We start from the raw sequence: 19584 nt of genomic DNA on the forward strand, positions 1-19584 counted from the left end.
CATTGAGTTGTACACTTAAGACGGGTATAACGACAAACTATATTATATGCCTTGCTACAAAAAAAAATCTAAAGCAATTTAAAAAGTAAAATTTAAAACAACATTCTGAACACATTTCACCTCCATGCCAGCAAAAGCCAATATTTTATCCCCAAAGTGCCCCTTTGCCATTAAAAGTAGACTTTGGGAGCCCTCCATAACCACTGAACCAATGCCAGGACCAACGGGCATGAAAAGAAACCTGCCAATTATCAACAGAGAATTCTGTTCAGGTTGTTTTGAATGCTGACTTGTGATCAGGCTCAGGAAATACAGTGTGATTCATGGGAGCCGAGCACCCTTATCTAGACTGCCAGCGATTTCACACAGGGACATAATTAAGGTCAAATCACTTATTGGTGATTTGAATGGAAAAAGAAATAGGTGTTTTTTTAATGAATATTTTCTAGTGGCATTTTTAGTGTATAGAGGAAGGCGGAAAGTTCTAGCAGGGGGAAACTGACAGAAACAGGAACTGAGCTGGGGCATCTTTGTTTTCTCCTGTGACTATGTATAGTTAGGTACATACTGAGAAGTCTGGGTGAACTCTCCCTGAGTGCACAGAGTTCTTTCCTTCTGACAGCTACAGCACAGATTGCTCTGTGATAAAAGCCACTCAGCTGCATCATTGCTCCAGCAAGCAGAAAACTAGGTCCAAGGCAGCCATCTAGCTGCCAGGTGAGTTCACAGTGATTTGATGTTCTGAGTAGCGGTTGTTTAAAAACAATGAATCTACATCCATGACACCCAGTGTCAATTGAGGAATGATTTTATCATGCCTGCTTTTGTGCAGCTAAGCTGGAAAATGTGAGCTGTGACAGACTGAACAAATTTGCATGTTTCTGGGTTGGAAGAGCGCTTTGATTGTTGGAGAGGCCTGACGATGCTGTCAAGTGCTGGCAGGCAGCGCCCCCAGATGCACCAGATCTCCGCTCTGGGCGGCTGACAGCACACGATTTAGAGTCAGCAGAGGATCAAAGAGTTGGGACTATCTCAAGCAGAAGTGTTAAAAACGCAAAGAAGCTTGCATCTTGATAAGAGGACATCGCTGAGGAGAAAAATGAACAGAAAGAAAGAAAACGACCTTGAGTCTATAAAATGTTACAAGCCTCAGAATTGTAAAATGCCTGAAATGAGAAAAGAAAACGTGCAACTCAAATGAGAGTTTCAGAGCTGAAACGGTTGGAAGTTGTATGCTTGCCACAACGGAAGAAGAGAAAGAGGTACAATAGATAACTACACGGATTATGACTTAGATTACATTTCCATTTGCAAGGCTTGCGTAAGGAGGCCTGTGACTGTGACTGTGACTGAAAACTCCAACAGGTGCCTTTTAGCTGAGCATGCCTCTTTGGTGTGAAATGCAAGAATTTGAAATACAAATATTCTTTTAAGAAGAAAAAAACTGATTGGTGTCAGTAGTCAAGACAAAATTTGCTTTTTAAAGAAGGAAAAATATCAGCGATGAGACATAGATAGAAACATAAATAATAAATTTGCTGCTTAGGAAATTAAGTTTTCAGCCAAGTGTGCCATATAGTAACACATTTATCAATAGGGAGTTAATTAATGATTCTCCCCCAGGGAAGACTGAGTCTTCTGGCAGCATTCTACCTGTTTCAAATCTGGCTCCTCACTTTCTAATTTTTTGTTTTGGGGGGTTTTTTCAGGGGGAGGGGATGGGTTGCCTTTTCCCTACTCTCTGTAAGAACAGCTATTGTCACCATGTCTGGAATCCCCATTAAAAGAGAAGGAGACTAGCAGTGGAGTCAGCTGGAAATTTTGAGCCCCAACTTTTTCACTTAGAATTTCTCAGGGCAAACAAATGCCCTGCCCGTGCTTTTCCCCTTTAATCTTTACTTGGGTACTAGAAGGAAAAGCTTTACAAAAAAACTAGCTAGAAACCATGTTTTCTTTGTTATTTGAGTCTCTTTCTCTACCACCTAATATAAGATAAGCAAGCTACTGTAGACACACAAATAAATACTTGTTTTCGGCACCATCTTGCCAATAGTCCAGTCTTGAAAAGTGAACTTTCCACAGAGAAAGACAGGATCTGACACCGTTCACACCCACACCTGTATTCAGATAGTTAGATCTGGTTTCCATTTGCTGGTCCAGTGTTTTTTCTAAAAACTTTCCCAAAATGTATTAGCTTCTCGATAACCGTTTTTAATTGAAAAAAAAAAAGGGGGACCCCCCGCAACCTCCAGCTGCAGTATGATCATATAAATAATATTTAATTAAATTATACCCGGTGTGTATTTGACAAGCATAAAAGAGTTTTTTGCCAGTGACCTGCAATGTTTCCTGAAATTTTTATGGCTTGCTGGTGAACATTTAGCATTTCAAAATACATTAAAAAGGAAATTCTAAGAGCCTTAATTATATGATTCCCTTGCCTGCACAGGAAATCATTTCCTTCTAAATATTGTGCTTTATTTGTTCCGATTTCTGTTTTCATAGCAAATCTTCCAGCATTTCATTTTTTCTCTGACCCAGGCAATGAACCACAACAGAGGAAAATAGCCCTAAGAACTTGACCACATTGTGCAATGTTCTAATAAAACACAAGAGGGCAGGTTTTGCTTTATTGTAAGCCCAGTTGAGCCATGCTGTTACCCAGGAAGGTCATTGTGCTAATTACATATTCAGAAACACTCAATAACATAACACAGTGAATGAGTAATCAGAGTGTGTGCTCTGGCAGCAAATCTCTGGTATTTTAATAAAGAAGGACAAGTTTAAGCCTTTCTATGAGGCATTGTTTACAACACAGAGAACAATTATATTTGAGAGACACTGTCATAGTTTTAGCTTATGTTTATAAACCTCGGAAGGAGCAGAAAATGGCTAGAAGAAAAAAGGACCAAATTCAGTCATATTATATCCCAGAAGTCTGATTTGAGTCAATGTGGCAAATAACAAATATGGGTTAAGAGTTTCTACCAAACAAAGACAGTCTTGGCAAAAATATATAGAGCATACAGGCCTTGAATAGGAACCTTGTGTTTTGTGCTTGTTTGTTTACTTTTAGAAAACTTTAACTTATCCAGTTGCTCACAATTTGGTGTGTTGTTTCAAGATTTCGTTAAACTACCTGCCAAAGCATTATTAAATTTGCAAAGATTATTTTCAGCTTGAACAGCCATTATAGCTAAAGTCAAAGTATCATGTCATCTTTGGAAAATTACTAAAAAAATATGTTGGGCACACCAGGCACTGGTTTTGCCAACAAACTCCTTCCACCGAAACAGGTTTCTAAAACTTCAGGTAGTAGAGAGCCCTAACATGACACTGTGAGGCCTCAACTTTCTATCCTGTCCCTACAAATGTTAGGGAGAGGATATGCACAAGAAGAAAATATGTCTGAAAAGTGTACCCTTGTATTAGGTTGTATGGAGTAAAATTCCACCTACCATAGGTCCAACTGAAAATCTGGAAGATACACTGTTATTTTATGGTTCAAGTTTTACTTTGAGATTTATTTATTCATAAAAAATATTTATAGAACATTCAGGATAAGCAAAGCACTGTAGAAATTAATAGAGTGCAACCTTGAGTTTTATCATTGCATTGAGGAGAGCAATTATCTCCCATTAGGAGGTGAATTCGTTCTTTTGTGTGCCTGTGTCAATTAACCACATTTTCTGAGTACTTAAAGTGCTTTGATACTACAGCATTGGAGCTGCACAGAGAGTTGTACAACCTGGCCTCTAGAAGCTTCAAGTCTAGATGTAGAAGCAAACACGACATAAGCATTACCTCTTTGGCTCTAACTTTCTTCTTCTTGGATCTCCAAAAAGTTGACTGACCTGGAAGGCTTTCCAGGAGGATCAGAGTTAGCTGCTGCAGGGGTCCTCCTAGGTCAGTGACTTGAAGGAGCCACTTTATCACACTCCCACCCCAAGTTCAGTCATTAGATTGTGGGGACCTCAATAGCTATTCTTCACCTGGGAAAAGGCTGGTGTCTCCTTTACCTACCTGTATAATAGAGACCTAGGAAGTAGCAATTACTTAGAAACTCAAAAGAAGGTAGAAACATCAGTTTAAGAACTTATTTTCAAAAGTGAAATGGCTATTATGTATTTCATATTTTCAAAATGTGAAGTAGTAGTTGTAATGTATTATATATACTTATAGACTTACATATAAAAAGATGGGAATTGATGGTCACAAATTAAAACACAATAACTCCCAACAGATGAATAATAATCTCCAAAACATATTTATTTTTATTTTCCTCTTTAATAAGTTTTCTACTTCTTGCTAATGTGAGATTAAAATTATTTATTATGATTATCGTAATTAATAGTGTTAAATCCTAAGCAAGACACAAATTCATGTCAAAGAATTTTAGAATTTGAAGAGAATTTAATTCCCAAAAGAAAGATGTTATTGGATATTAATGAATGTTAGTTTTATAAAAACATTTCTTTTGAAATCATAATTCATATACATATAATTTTTGTAACACTGAAGATATAAGCATATAAAGTTATCTATTCATTTTCTTCAAGGTTGAATTTTTTCCCCTACCATTGAGAAGCATAGCCCTACAATGCTTGGTGATATTTTCTGAGTTTATTTGCATAATATTCAATGTAAGTGAATACCAACATTTTTATTTTATGAGTTTGTTCTACCTTTAAATTTGTTAAAAAGCATTCATCATTGATTTATTGTAATGCTGGAAAATGTTGGAAAAATTTTATTCCTTATGTGAACTATAAAATTAGGAAATTATTTCTCTTAGGAAGACATTATTAAATACAATATTTATAAAAAGTTTCAAGCACTATAGATAGAAGTAGCTAAGTATAAATGACTGTTCTTTATTTCTACCTCAGACAGATCTTGCTTTAAACAAATTTTATGAGAATATGATGTGTGAAAAATCTGATATACCTGAAAGATAAGCTAGAAGTGGTTATTTGCTTTATAGAATTATTCATAATAATTCATCTATAGAAAGTAATTTCCCCTGGTGCTTTTAATGTGTAAGTGATTTACATACAACTTTTCAGAGACATACCTACCATACACAATTATATATTCATTTTAATATATTTCTCACTTGATTTAAAATTTGGATGTAAAAATGTATTCTCCAACAACCATAAGTGGAGAGCATAAACTTTCCAGGGCAGAGCATGTTAATGAAACGCTGTTGAATTTTCCATGAATACTGTTAAAGGCAGGACTTGAGACCGGCACCTGTGGCTGTGGCTAAAAAAGTCCAAGCGGGGCTTCACCCCCAGGAAGGACTCTGGGCTCTCTTGACTCTCACTTGCTTGAGCCTACTCGCAAATATACCTATAGTTTTATGAGACTCACTCGGTTCAGACTGGGCTTTTCCATTTCTCTGGCTTTCGCAGCTTTGTTCCAGGGGGAGAAACTGGGTATTTGTGAATCTTGCACACTCTAGGCCCCCCATCTATAGAAGGCAGCTTCAGGGCGCTCTTAACACCCATTCTTGACAGACATCCAATCCACAGAGAGGGACTTGAAATGAGCAGACCGATGGGCCGCCTTCTAGAACTTTGGCCTCACTCCTGATGCACAGGTACCAGAGATACAAGCAGATTAAATTTGCCTTTAAATCTCAACAACTGTTAACTTCTCAGAAGCAGGGATCATCTTGGTAAGTCTAAACATCTTAGTAAAGACTGCCTCATTCTTATCTCTCATAATCTGATAATTGTTTAGTGGAAAATAACCACTTAATTCTGTATTATTATATTTTGTATGGATGGTTTGCTTTTAAATGGTAAGACTTAATTGATTAGCATTCGTAAGTAACTCTCAGTACATTAATGAATCTAAAGGCAACTCTTAAAAACATGCCAAATGCATTTTATGTGAAAATTTTTTCCTCTGAGGATACCTAGTAAAGGAATTGGCTCAGGATCAGCCAAATGAGACCTCAGAGCAATGGAACCCGAATCAAATTGTCTCATGTTCAGGATTGTAGCCCCAGTCAGCCTTTCCTGGAAAGAGGGATTCTATGCTTGGTAATAGATTTAAAACAGTGTATTAATCAACTAGAAAGCTCTATAATTTAATCTTTCATCTATTTACTTATCACTATAAGATCCATGTGTATCCAGCTATTGAATTTTATGATATGTCTACTGTTAAAGGACTGCAAACTTTTGATAAATTCTTCAAAGTCTAATTTGCAAAAAGAGACCCAAATTATTATTCATTCTCCATCCTACTTGGAAAATAAGGCTGAGTTTCATCCTCAAGAGAGTTTTAAAGGCTTTTCATCCTCAAGAGAGTTTTAAAGGCTAAAGAGGAAAATAAGCCCCATGAAGACAATCAGAAAGGCACTAAAAATATAGATGTTTGTAACTAAAAGGGATCTTGGAGACTCATGCAGTAACTGCCATCCCCTAACCCCACCCCGCTACTAATGAAGATACTTGGGCTGAGAGAGATTGAACCATAATCTTGTCCAAGACTCAAATTACACTGACCTGAAAATTACAATAAAACCACTCTATCAATTTTTGTTGGAGCTCTCAAAACATGAGGAGGCTTAATCAATACGGGGAATTATTATGGGAGACCACAAATCATAAGCTCTACCTTTGTTTAATGGCAGAGACAGCCTCCAGCACTTTAGCCTGAGTTTGTTACACAAAAAAGCAAACTAGGAACTACAGCGAAGTGTCTTCTGTGGTTGGGCTCTTCACCACCAGAGTAGCAGTGCCAAAGATCTCCAACTAAAGGAAAAACAGTGAGGATTAGTTTGTTCATTGTCAGGGTCCCAACTCCAGTTTCACCAGCCTCTTCTCCGGGTAAGGCGTGAGCACTAGGCTTCTTCTGTGTACCTCTTGCTGCTTAAATGTGTCTCCATTAGCGGTGTGTATCCTTTTCGAAGTCTTCTATACTGAAGGAAAGCCAGCAGCATAAAAAGACCAACCAAAGCCACCAGTATTCCCACAACCACTGAGGGGGTTGTGGTCCAACTTGGAGTTTCTTCAACTGAAATTAAAGCAGAAAAAAAGGTTATGATTGGGATTTTCATCAGCTGAATACTCTTCAAGAAGGAATGAAACAATCCATTTGCATTTCACATGCATTTTTGTTGATAAAGCTAAAACTACAGGGAATAAAATTTATCTTCTCCTTTCTCACCAACTATTTCCCATATCCACAATTGTTTGTCTTGAGAATGTGGGAAATGGCATTCCATTATCTAAATATAGCTTGTTGTATTTAAAATTTTTCTTACAATAAATACTTACGCAGAATAAACTCTCTGAGGAAGTATATAACTACTTTTGTGAGTTAGAAATTCATTTGGAAAAGAATGTTCTAAAATGGTATCTGGAGGACTGCAAAATATAAAACCCTCAGGTAGAGAAATTCTGCTGTTATCCCTACCTTTTTTATAGGATGATAAATGTGTAAGACAGATCAGACTGGCTATTATAACAAGACATCCAACAGCAGGATCAGATGAAATTTGTACCCATTTAGATAGTTATAAATAAAATCTGAATCTTCCACATGATAAACCAATCCTCTACTCAAATATATTTTGGAAGCACTCTTCTACAAAATTAACATTATTTCATTTTTAGTATATGTATAACTATTTGTCATTTCTTTAGAAATTATCTTATCCTTGGCCAGCTGTTCTTAAATTCAGTTTTCTCTCAAATGAGTTCTATACTCTACACTTAATCAAAATGTAAGTTTCTCCTTCTAGTTCTTTTCCTCCAATCCCACAGAGGGCTCTGACCCATCCTGATTGGATTCCTCCAAGAGGATTTAAATTTGTCTCCTCCTACTACAATCCAGCAGCATCTGTTTAAAATCTTTTTAAAACACAGATTTTTATTCTGCTATTGCTTTGTTCAGGAACCAAAAATGATTACCTTTGTTATTATCCAAACTCATCTGCCTAGCTTCTTGTTTTTAATTATTATTTTTTAAACTGTGGTATAATACATATATTTCACCATCATAACCATTTTTTGGTGTACAGTTCTGTGACATGAAGTACATTCACATTGTTGTGTAACTACCACCCCGATCCATCCACAGAACTTTTTCATCTTGCAAGACTGAAATGGTAACTCACCATTCTTCCATCTCCCTAAATCCTGGCTACCACCATTCTACTTCCTGTCTCTGTGAATGTGACTACTCTAGGTAACTCACAGAAGTGGAATCATACAGTTTTTGTCCATTCATGACTGTTTATTTAACCTCGTATAATGTCTTCAAGACTCATCTATGTTGTAGCATGTGACAAGATTTCTGATTAATACTCCATTGTGTGGATACACCACATTTTGTGTATCCTTTCATCCATTAATGGTCACTTGAGTAGCTTCCACCTTTTATCTGTTGTGAATCATGCTGCTATGAACAGAGGTGTACACATATCTATTTGAGTACTTGCTTTCAACTCACTGGGGTATATACCCAGAAGTGGAATTGCTAGATCATATGATAAGTCTATGTTTAATTTTTTGAGGAACTACCGTACTGTTTTCCACAGAAGCTATACCATTTTACATTCTGACCAGCAGTGAACAAGGGTTCTAATCCTCGTCAACCCTTGCTATTTCCTGCGTTTTTGATAGTCGCCATCCTAAAGGACATAAAGTGGTATCTCTTATGGTTTCTGCCTAGCTATTAAGGCCCTTGGTAATCAGGCCCTTCTCACAGATCCAACTTTAATTCACATTAATCTTCTACCTAAGCCTTCTACTACAACCAGGCTTCCTTCTCACAGTCCTCTCGGTATAGACTACGTCTGCCTTTTGCAGTTCTGTTCCCTGCCCTTCTCCAGTCTAAAATGTTCCCTTTTTCCTCCTCACCTACCTAAGATCTACCATCTCTTTGAACCTAGATCAAGAATTACCTCCTTTCCCAAATCCCCCACTTCCATCTCTAACTTTTGGTTACAGTTATGTCTCCCCAGATAGGATTGTAAATTTCTTTGTCAAACCAATAAATGAATATGAATTTGCATCTTCTAGTGGGTTACTGCATTCTGGGCATATTTAGACTCTCAGTCTATACCTATTAATTGGCTGACTTCAGAGGAGGTAGAAATATGGTCAAAATGCACATGCACATTGCAAACTTTTATTATTATTATTATTATGTTCAATCCCAGAGAAAAGAAAAAGAAGTTTCAAAGAGATATTCTCAGCTGCCAAAGACATGAAACTTCAGTAAGGAGAATAAGCAGCAGTAGTTGCACAATTAGACGAAAAAGCAGAGGACAGATTCCAGGGCCTGAAAGACTCTAAAGTCACAGAGAGAGAGAGAGAGAGAGAGAGAGAGAGGTGAGCTCAAAAATTGTTTTGATTACTTTGTAGGCTGAAGTTAAAATGAAATAGACACAAATGGGGAAAAGCCACCAGCAGATGGGCTGTGTGTTTTTTAGCTTCTTGACAAATGAAGATACTTTTTATTGTTTTATCTTTCCTTTCTCAACCTGTTTATAAGACTTTTGTTAAATGAGGTATAATTGACATACAACATCGTATTTGTTTCAGGTGTACAACATGACTTACTGTTTGTATATATTTCAAACTAAGATTTTTTAAATAGCATGTGGAGCTATCTTGGGACATGGGCAAATTTAAAAAAAAAAATGTGTGTGCCTCTATATACACGTATCAAAATATCCTTCCATATTTTGAACCAAGTGGGAAAAGCTAATAAAAAATCTACAATTTAAAATGACTTTAAAAGCATTAAATTTATAAAACACACGCATGAAGTCCCATGCAGCCCAATCTGTTAACACCTCATGTCAACGTCACAAACTTGGCAGGGGTAGGATGGGCTAATTGGAAAACAATTCGTCTAGTTACAAAATAATGCAGAGGTGGAAAACAAACAACAGCCTGTCTTTCTTTAAAATTTTTATAGCAAATTCAACGTAAATTTTTTGCATTAATTTTTTTAAATATAGAATTATATTATTACTTATCTCCATCACTAAATTTTTTGGCCTCCACTTGAACTTTGCACTGGAGACAAGCGCTGCACTTGCCTCACCCTAAATGCAGCCTTGCCTCCAAACAATGATCTCTATGTGCTGTAAGTCCTTGTCCTCAGGTGGCTAGTGCTTTGTGACTTTAGTGGTTAGACACTTCAAACCACTGGGCCAGTTTTCAATTAATTCAGATAGAATTGTGAAATCAAGTGTGGGAGTAGATACCGTGTTTCCCCGAAAATAAGACCTAGCTGGACCATCAGCTCTAATGCGTCTTTTGGAGCAAAAATTAATATAAGACTCGGTCTTATTTTAATATAAGACTGGGTCTTTAGAATAGAATAAAATAATAGAATAGAATAGAATAGAATAGAATAGAATAGAATAGAATAGAATAGAATAGAATACCTGGTATAATATAATATAGTACTATAACATAATACCGGGTATAATATTAATAGAATAGAATAGAATAGAATAGAATAGAATAGAATAGAATAGAATAGAATAGAATAGAATAGAATAGAATAGAATACCGGGTCTTACATTAATTTTTGCTCCAAAAGACACATTAGAGCTAATGGTCCAGCTAGGTCTTATTTTCACCGAAACACGGTACTTCCTCTGTGGAATAAAGTCTCTTAACAACTTTGTTTTCTGAAACAGTCAGCCAATAACTCCCTTTCTGATGTTTAATTGGTAGTTTAAAGGCTCATTTTGCTAAATACATACATTCTAGAAAATTGCCAATAAATGAGACATGAATGCTTCAATTTAAGGGCTTGGTTTACATTTAGAGAGAGAGAGCAAGAGAGTAGAAAGCTCCTTTAAAAAATGAATGATTCACCCATTTAGAAGTTGTATTAGTTACCTGGCAGATCAATGGCATAGCTGTAGCCAAGTTGGTCTGCGGTTAAAAAGAATTCCTCATTAGTCACCGGAGGGAAGAAAGGAACCATGTTATACATCCGATTGTGACCAATAGGTGCCAGTTCCTGAGGCCAGGCATCCGCAGAAGGATTAAATCTTTTCATCCACTCATCAAAAATTGCATCGGTAAAGCAATGAAGGACCTGAAAGGCAGTTGAATGTGATGTTTAATGTTTATTGGATTATTTCAATTAGATCAATCTAACTGGAGCTTTCTCTAAAATGGAAGGGGGCTCTTCTTGACATGAGGAACTTCTGTATACCCAGTCTAACCTTAATGACATACCTACTGGCATTTTAAATTAAGTTTCCAAGGATGTATGATGTGTCTGTCCAAACAGGATTATAAACCCCTTTGTCAAGTGAACAAATGAAAGTTCTATTGTAGATTTAATATTGGCTTGGGAATATGTGAGGCCTCAACGAGTGCAGGCTAATTATTAAGTTCAGGAATAAAGGTAAGTGTCACAAAATACATATTCCAGTCAATTTTCAGATGCTTTGACTTTAACAGGAGAGAAAAAAGAGGTTGTGTTTACCAGTATTACAACACAAATGGACAGTTAAAAAAAGGAAAATATCCAACATGGGTTTTCAAGTTTTTCTCACCAGGAATATCCTTCTGTGTACTCATTTTATAACACTGTCATTTGGATTTTCAGTCTTATGCCAGCAAAACAAAGCCTAAATTTTTGTAATGTGCATAGTACTTATTTTTATTTTCTCACAAAAGCTGCTAAAGTCCTTTTCAAATACAGCAATCATTACATGTTTTAAAATATTAACGGCACAATTTCACATGTATAGCCCCCAATTTCACAAGATGTAAATCTGAGAGTTCAGCTAAGGCTTTTTCCTTGATCATTTGAGTTCTTCTTTAATCCTAGACTCAAGTTCAAGGAGCTCAGAGACACTGTCTGCTTTTCTTGTCCGCTCTGTCCCCAGCACCTGTCACCCCAGGGCCTATCACATGGCAACAGGGAGATACTTATTTCAACACTTATTAATGAATTCATTCATTCATTCACCACTATTCCTTATACCCTAAATACAGCACTGGTCAAATTGTGCTCTAATTTGTTATTTATTTGTCTACTTCCACTAATAAGACCCTAACTCCTAAACATCAGAAACAAGGTCTTTTTACCTTTGAAGCCTCAAGCTTAGCATGTAACCTGGACAGAGTCGATGCTTCATAAGTATCTGTTGGCTGATGACGGTGCCATGCAAAGCAGTTTTATTTTTGTATACAATTTATCCAAACAGGCCCTTTTTCTAGCTGATAATGTTTCTTTAATCTGCAAAGTTGTGCCTTCTGTTTTCTGGCACCAGAGGCTTTTAAAGACAAACTCAGTTGTCCCTTGACCTGAGACATCTTCCCTGATTGCTCTGAGTCTGAATTCTTTGCTTTGTGCACTTCTTGACCCCTTTAATTACATCGCTCTTCTGGTTTGTATTACAGTTGTTTACTGAATAGAGAACATTTTCACAGTGTACCTGAGGTTCCTCGTAGTCACTTGCCCCTGCTCAGGCAACAGTGAAAGTTTTCTCTCTCTATTTTCTCAAGTGGCTGCTTTCAGGATAGTAACAGGAATCTAGTCATTTACCGAAGGGAGTTTTTTGTCCTGAATGGATTTTTAAAGTTTACAGCAGAGACAATCATCTCAAAAACCAAGGAGATAGTAGGAGGGTAAACGGGTCAAATATATGGTGAGGGAAGAAGAACTGACTCTGGGTGGTGAATACACAATATGATACATAGATGATGTATTATAGAAATGTACATTTGAAACCTGTGTAATTTTATTAATCATTGTCACTCCAATAAATTTTAATTAAAAAAAATCAAATGATAAAACCTGGGCTTTCAGAGGGATGAAAGAGTTTTGAATTCTAAAGTCTTGGCTTTGAGTAACAAAATTTAAGCTCCAAAGAGATTAAAGGCATAGTTTACTGCAAAAGCGGCAACTTTGAAAGAATACTTGATAGTGCAAGTAAGTGATCAATGTTTCCCACAAGGAGAGTTTTTAAAAAGCCATGTTTGAGAAGAGTCATCAGCCCTGGAGAAAGCATTTGTTGTTGGTGTATATCCCCGAAAAAGGTATCACATGTCCTATATCCTGGCAACTCCTGGTAAGGTTAGAAGGTTCCCAAAGAGGGAAGGTGTGCTTCTTCCTCCAGGTGTGTCCTGGGGAGCCTGCCAGCCTCACATAGATGTTGGCCTCACATGTGGAGTCCAAGTAATAGAGGTAGAATGTCTAAGGATGGCAAGCCCTGTTGATTGCTTACCCAATATCCATTCTCCTCTTTTTCCTCAGTAACTTTCTTCATATTTTGAGATTTAACTGGAAGTCATTAGCTAGGACTTCTAGGGATGCTCTTTAAAGGTGGCTGCTTCAGCTTAATAGTGTTGCCTTTTCCCTTTTCATTTGTCCTTGCTGCTTCCTGGAACATGGATATCATGGCTAGAGCAGCAGCAACCATCTTAACAGCCAACAAGCAAAGTTAAGAAAAGAAGCCACTCACCAAGGACAGTAGAGAAAAAGACAGGAGTGTCCTTGATGATACTAGACCAGCTTGGACTGTCTGCCACAGGAGTTCTTTCACATAAAGAGAAAAATAAACCTCTTTTTTCTTTAAGCTCCTGTAATTTGGGTTTTCTGCTCTAAGCAGCTGAACTAACCGTAAGTGATACACAGGGAAAGTATCTAGGGCCGTACAGAATGAATTTTCCAAAGAAGGCCACACAACATTTCTTGAACTGTTAGATACTGTCTGAATTCAAGTCAGAGATCAAATTGTGACTAGAAAAAGGCAAGAGACTCTCAGGACATAGAAAGGTCCAGATTCAGTGCTGCCAGAGGCAAATAACTTTTGGAAAGAATCCGAATTCATCCAGTGCAAAGTGCAAATAACTAAGGAGGGGACAAGACTCTAAAACAATTCGTAGTTTGGAGGGATAAAAGGACAGAGGGAAGTAATAAGGAAAGATTATAGTTCTCAGAAGGGCTATAAAACATTATACAATAAATGCTCTGGTAGGAACTCTATACAGAGTATCCAATTTACAGATGGTATTTTTAAAAAGAAAGGCTAGTGTGTGCCAAGAATATGCAAAGAATGCAATAAACAAAATGCTGGCAGCAATAATATATCCACAGGCTAGAAAGAAAAGTAGTGCAACCTATAGAATAGGTATTTTTGTTAAAGTTGTGAGCATTGTTCCTAAACAAAATACCTTGAATTGCTCTTGAGAAACTAATAATAACTTTGTTAGACACAAGATGAAAATGAGCTTAGTTAATATCTCTAAAGGCCAAATGTAATTCGAGGGTATTAAATAAATTCAAAAGTAAAGTATAAGTATCCTGTTGTTGCCTTATATCTGCTACAGAGATACATGATTATATTTTAGTACTTAAAATACATATATTTAATAAGTAAATGTGGCATTTTAAAAACATGAATACTTACGATGTAACCAATGCCCTATTTTTTCAAAAGTCAAGCAAAATTATTCAGCCCTGCCCTTCACCAATTAGTGTTAATTCCTATTAACATGATCTAACAGGACTATGTTTCCTCAGGACTACATTTCCTCAGCTATAATGAAAGCAATTGTGAAAGGATTAAATTAATAATTGTCTAAATTGACAAAAGGCAAAACTGTAGCTGGAGACATGACGGGGAAATTTTTGAGTAGGAAACTTTTCTTATACTCTCTGCTCGGCCACTTTCTAGCTCACATGACCTTGTACTCATTCCTTAGCCCCCTGAACTTTATTTTCCCCATATGTAAAATAAGGAGAGGAATTTGTCATAAAAAAATTTGTGAAGTTAAAAGATTGTGTTTGCAGGACATCTACTAAAGGGATACGTTAATAGATGCTTTAAAATATCCTAACAAAAATTTATTGAGCCTTTACTTAAGTGTCAGTCACTGTTCTACTGGTTGGGTTTGAGGTCAATGATAAGCAAGTGAAAAATAGAAAACACATTGTTATATGAACACAGTATCAGTTTTTCAAACAAGTGAAATATCAGTGGGAAAAAGGATGTTATCTCGTTACATAAGGAACAGACACTTTCACTAATTCTGTTATGAAACTAGGTTTTTTCTTCCTGGAAGTCGTTATCCTACATAAACAGATCACAGAAAGAGAAATGCAAATGGTTCTTTAAATATATCAAAAGATACTGAATTCCATTTATAAAAAGAAGTAAAAATTAAACTCACTGAAATATCATTTGTACCTATCAAATTGTCACACATAAAAAAGTGAAATAATACACTGTATTAATGAGAAAGAGAATTGTTATTCTGCTACATAACTGGTAGGAGGGAAAATCATTCAAACTTCTAAAGGACAATTTGACAGTATCTATCAAAATTTCAAATGCATTTCTTTAACCTTTGACCTGGTGATTCTATTCTCTCAACTTACCCTACACGTTCACGGATTGCAGCATTGTTTATAAAGCAAAAGGTTATAAAAGGTTATAAACCACTTAAAGGCCCATCAATAGGAGACTAGTTTAAAATTTCAGGATAAATCCATACTATAGAATACCATACAGCCCTTAGAAAAAGGAATAAGAAAGCCCTTTATAAACTGATATGGAGTGATTTCGAATAAGTGAAAAATAAAGAAATAACGAGACCAGAAATTCACAGAAGTGTCTACAATATGCCACCATTTGGATAAAAGAGTGGTGGCATACATGTAAACCTATGTGCTTGTATATTTATAAAATGTATCTGGAAGAATAGAGAACATAATAGTGGATAGGTGGGAGTTGGTAGTGAATAGAGACTTCATAATGTCTGGCTTGCAAAGCCTAAAATACTGGCTATCTGGCCATTCAGAGCAAAATGTTGCCAAGCCATGAACACTTAGTGGGCTTCTTCAAAAGGAGGACATAAGACATAGTGGTCTTCGAGACTTAGGATGCTGAAAACCGTATTATTAACATCACCATTATTCCCTTTAGTAAGAGACAAAGGTTTGGGGTATAATTCTCAATTTGTCAAAGGATTCTGATGTTCTGCTCATAATATTTTGGAGTACTGGATAAGGAGTACTGTGACATTTTTCCGTATGAATATGCATTGTGTGTATAAATTGTGCAGTTGAAAATGTACGTTTTTAATAAAAACTTACTTAGAGATATATAGAAGAGATAAATAGAGGTATAGCTACACAGCAGAGAAATGCTTGACACAAGCTGATGGCTTGGATGATAGCCAGAAAATTATGTGAAATATCATGTTAGAATCATAGAACCAGGCAAGCATGCTACAGAAGAGAAAGGTGACTATGGAGACCTGACAGGGAAGCCCTCTACCTTATTAGAGGTTGAGGCCAATAGTCCACATTTCTGACAATCCCTTCATTTGTTTCTACCACACCAATGTGAAGGGAGAAACAGTTTTTAAAAAGAACAGCTCCACCAACTGTTCCCATCTCAGGATTTCTTACAGCTCACTCTTACCATGCATTCCTCTATCTGGGAGTCCAGAAAGCCCCCTCAGCCTTCACACCACCAGGCCAGCTGAGAGTCCACGGGACCTATACTTTTACCCTCCCTCTTCATAGCTTCTTGTTTTGTACCCTTGGTGGAGTAAAACTAATAATCATCTTTGAAGAATCTCTCACTTCGTGATTGTCAGCAACTCGCCTTAGGGCACAACTGTTTGCTACGGAGAACGTCGAACCTTCATTAAAGGTTCAGAAAGTCAAATGCCACACAGTTCTCTAATTCTTTCCCACCAACTACTATAAAACACATTGATATTTTTATAACATTTGTGTTGTACTTGACCATCTCTTGACTAGCTTCCTAATATCCTGATTTATTATGAGTTGCTCCAATGAGCACATCATTTCCCCAGCGCCAGATGGGACCTGTGACCCTCACTTTGTAGTGGGGAACAGAGGCTCCACGTAATTCGATGAGGCTCCTCAGACTGCATGTCAGGACTGATTTGACTTGTAATCCTGCACTCTTTTGACTATGTCCTGGCCTCCCAGAAGTCCAGAAAAACAAACTGTCATAAACTGGTGGTCTCAGGATGCACTGTGCTACAGACTGACTTGTGTCCCTTGCTCCCAAATTCATATGTTGATGCCTTAATCCCTAAAGTGATTTTATTTGGAGATGGGGACATATAAAGATGTAATTAAGGTTAAATGAGATCATAAGAGTGACAGCATTAGTGTTCTTAGAAGAAGACACAAGGGAGAGCTCATGCCCTCTTTCATCTGCCATGTAAGGACACAGCAAGAAGGCAGCATTCTGCAATAGGAAGAGCACTTTCACCAGGAACCAAATCAACAAGCACCTTGACCTTAGATTTCCCAGCCTCCAGAACTGTAAGATATAAATTTCTGTTGTTTAGGCCACCCTGTTTGTGCTATGTTGTTATGGTCACCTGAAAAGACTAAAGCACACTGTTAAAAATTAACATTAAGGTGAGGAAAATTCTGGGGAAAAAATATATATATAGTGTTTGTTTACTATGGTACACAATCTAAACTGGATAATAATATAAACTCAAAATACTGAAAAAATAAAAAAGGACCAGTGGTGAAATTTCTTCTGTGACTGCTCTGAAACCATCTATCCAAGACATAGTACCCTGAAGACAGTGTTAAAATAGTGGATAGTGAGTTAATTGTCTGTAAAACAGAGGCATTTTGGGGTTTCAGTAGCTGAAATACACATGTTTATACTGTCTAAAGCCAACTGTGATGAGCTGTACGTGGCGGTGGGGGGGTGGTGTAGGAGCACTTGACACCCAGGAGCTGCCTGGTACTATCACTGAGGTCTTGGTCTTCTCTCGTTGGACATAAACAATTTCATGGAATATCAATATCGACAAGGTCACTCTGACAGATGGATCAGGACAAAAACAACACAGCTCCATAATCACGTGTGAGCACAGACAAAACATGAACATTGCCCAAGTCACAAAATGCCTAACATGGAACATTAGCTCTTTGGGACCAATACAAGGGACTGCCATTGCTTTGAAAGTTAGGGTCTGCATTCCCTAGAGAAAGGATTGTTGTGACACTCAATCACAGAATTACCCCTGCTTCGTGACAGCATCTAATCCAGACCAAAACCGTGCTACTTTAAACCCTCCCAAATTCATCAAGCACAAGCCCAAATCCTTCCAGTCTTTTCTGATGCCTGAGACACTCCACAGTTCCCTACTCTGTCCCTGCACCAAGCAGTAAACCTTTCGTGTTCCACTACAGGTGTATTCCTAGTGGTCTTGGGCTGGAGGCCACTGACTGAGGGCACCTGGGATAACGTGGCCCTGACTTGCCCTTCTCCCATGTTGGTTGTCTCAACAGAGCCCCTTGGTGAACATATCTTTTAAGCTAGTAAAGCTTGGAGTCTAATATCTACAATCTTGTTGTCATGATCCCTTCTGTTTATCCTTTTGTTTTAAAGTGAGACAGAAATAAGGCTCAAATATACCAAGGGAGTTAATCACATTTTGAATTTGTAAGAACTGTGAGGCTCCTACATAGTCATAGCAACTCTCCCCACTGGCTGATAACCAAGTAAGCAACATCAAATGTGAGGTTTTGTATTAATTGAAAGCATGGTCATTTTTGTCTGTCTAGCACCCATCCTCCACTCATCTCTCTCTTCTGACTAACAGGACTTATTTTATCCTGCACAGAAGTCACTAAAGGTGGTGTAAGGGGCTGAGGGTGGGGGATTCACACGCTCCTACAATGGGGATGAACATGTGACCTTTGTCTGGCCAATCAGAAGACCTCATTCCCCTTGCCACAATGATTGGTTCAGGGAAGGCAGGTAACCAGGCCTGGCCAATCCTGGGGCTCTTCTCCTGCTGCAATGGAAACATGACTTCTTTATGCCATATGCTAAGCTGGTAGCATATGTGACTGCTTAGGGACATCCCACCTACCACATAGAGAGAAGCCATCTAAGAAGACAGAGACAAAGAGCAGACATCAAGTGAGTCTCGAGAGTCAGCGATGCTTGAATCCAGCAGCAGTCCTGAATTTTCCAGTTATTTTAAGCCAAAAAATTAAGTTTTTTTTTACCCTAAATGAGTTTGAGTTGAATCTCTGTTCATTTGCAAACAAAAGTGACAGGACCAAATATATCTTCAAGTTTGCAAACTGACTCAGCCCAATTTGTCCCTTCAGCACTACCAGGCTGTTTTACATATCAGAAGCCTCCTGCAGTTGGGGGTGGGTAGTGACCATATGTCCTCTCATCTCAAGTAAAGTTGTTGCTAAGTGGTGTGTAACCAGAAAAGCAAGTATAAGATCAAATTCCGGTGAACCTACAAGCACTTATTAGCAAATAGATACAGAAGGAGTGAAAGAACCTGTTCTTGTACCCCCAGGGAAGGCCACACTCTCCTCTGACAAGTGTCTCCATGGCAGATTCACTCCAATGTGGACACAACGGTATTCTGACAACAGGAGGAGTTGATTTTGAAGCAGAATCTTTCATGAAGTGAGGGGGCCAGGACCAAACACCAAGCAGAAGTTTGGACTTCATGTGCTGCTTCAAAGATACCAGATTGCTGGGCTTCGTGCCAGGCTCACCGTGTCTGCAAAGTCCTTGTAGCCCACCACTTGTCT

General features: G+C 37.6%; 1 protein-coding gene across 1 annotated transcript in view; it reads right to left on the reverse strand.

The window, feature by feature from the left end:
• Positions 1-2738: 2738 nt before the first annotated feature.
• The window catches only part of DCT (dopachrome tautomerase), a 32423-nt gene continuing 15577 nt past the window's right edge, over positions 2739-19584 (reverse strand). The window contains exons 7-8 of the mRNA XM_019737195.2: positions 10887-11088; positions 2739-7032 (exon numbers count right to left, since the gene is read on the reverse strand). Coding sequence (XP_019592754.2) covers positions 6860-7032; positions 10887-11088 — 375 coding nt within the window. The 3' untranslated portion in view covers positions 2739-6859. The remainder of the gene's footprint in view (positions 7033-10886; positions 11089-19584) is intronic.

The sequence above is a fragment of the Rhinolophus sinicus genome, linkage group LG04 (genome assembly GCF_036562045.2).
Source record: "Rhinolophus sinicus isolate RSC01 linkage group LG04, ASM3656204v1, whole genome shotgun sequence".
In the NCBI taxonomy this organism is placed as follows: Eukaryota; Metazoa; Chordata; class Mammalia; order Chiroptera; family Rhinolophidae; genus Rhinolophus; species Rhinolophus sinicus.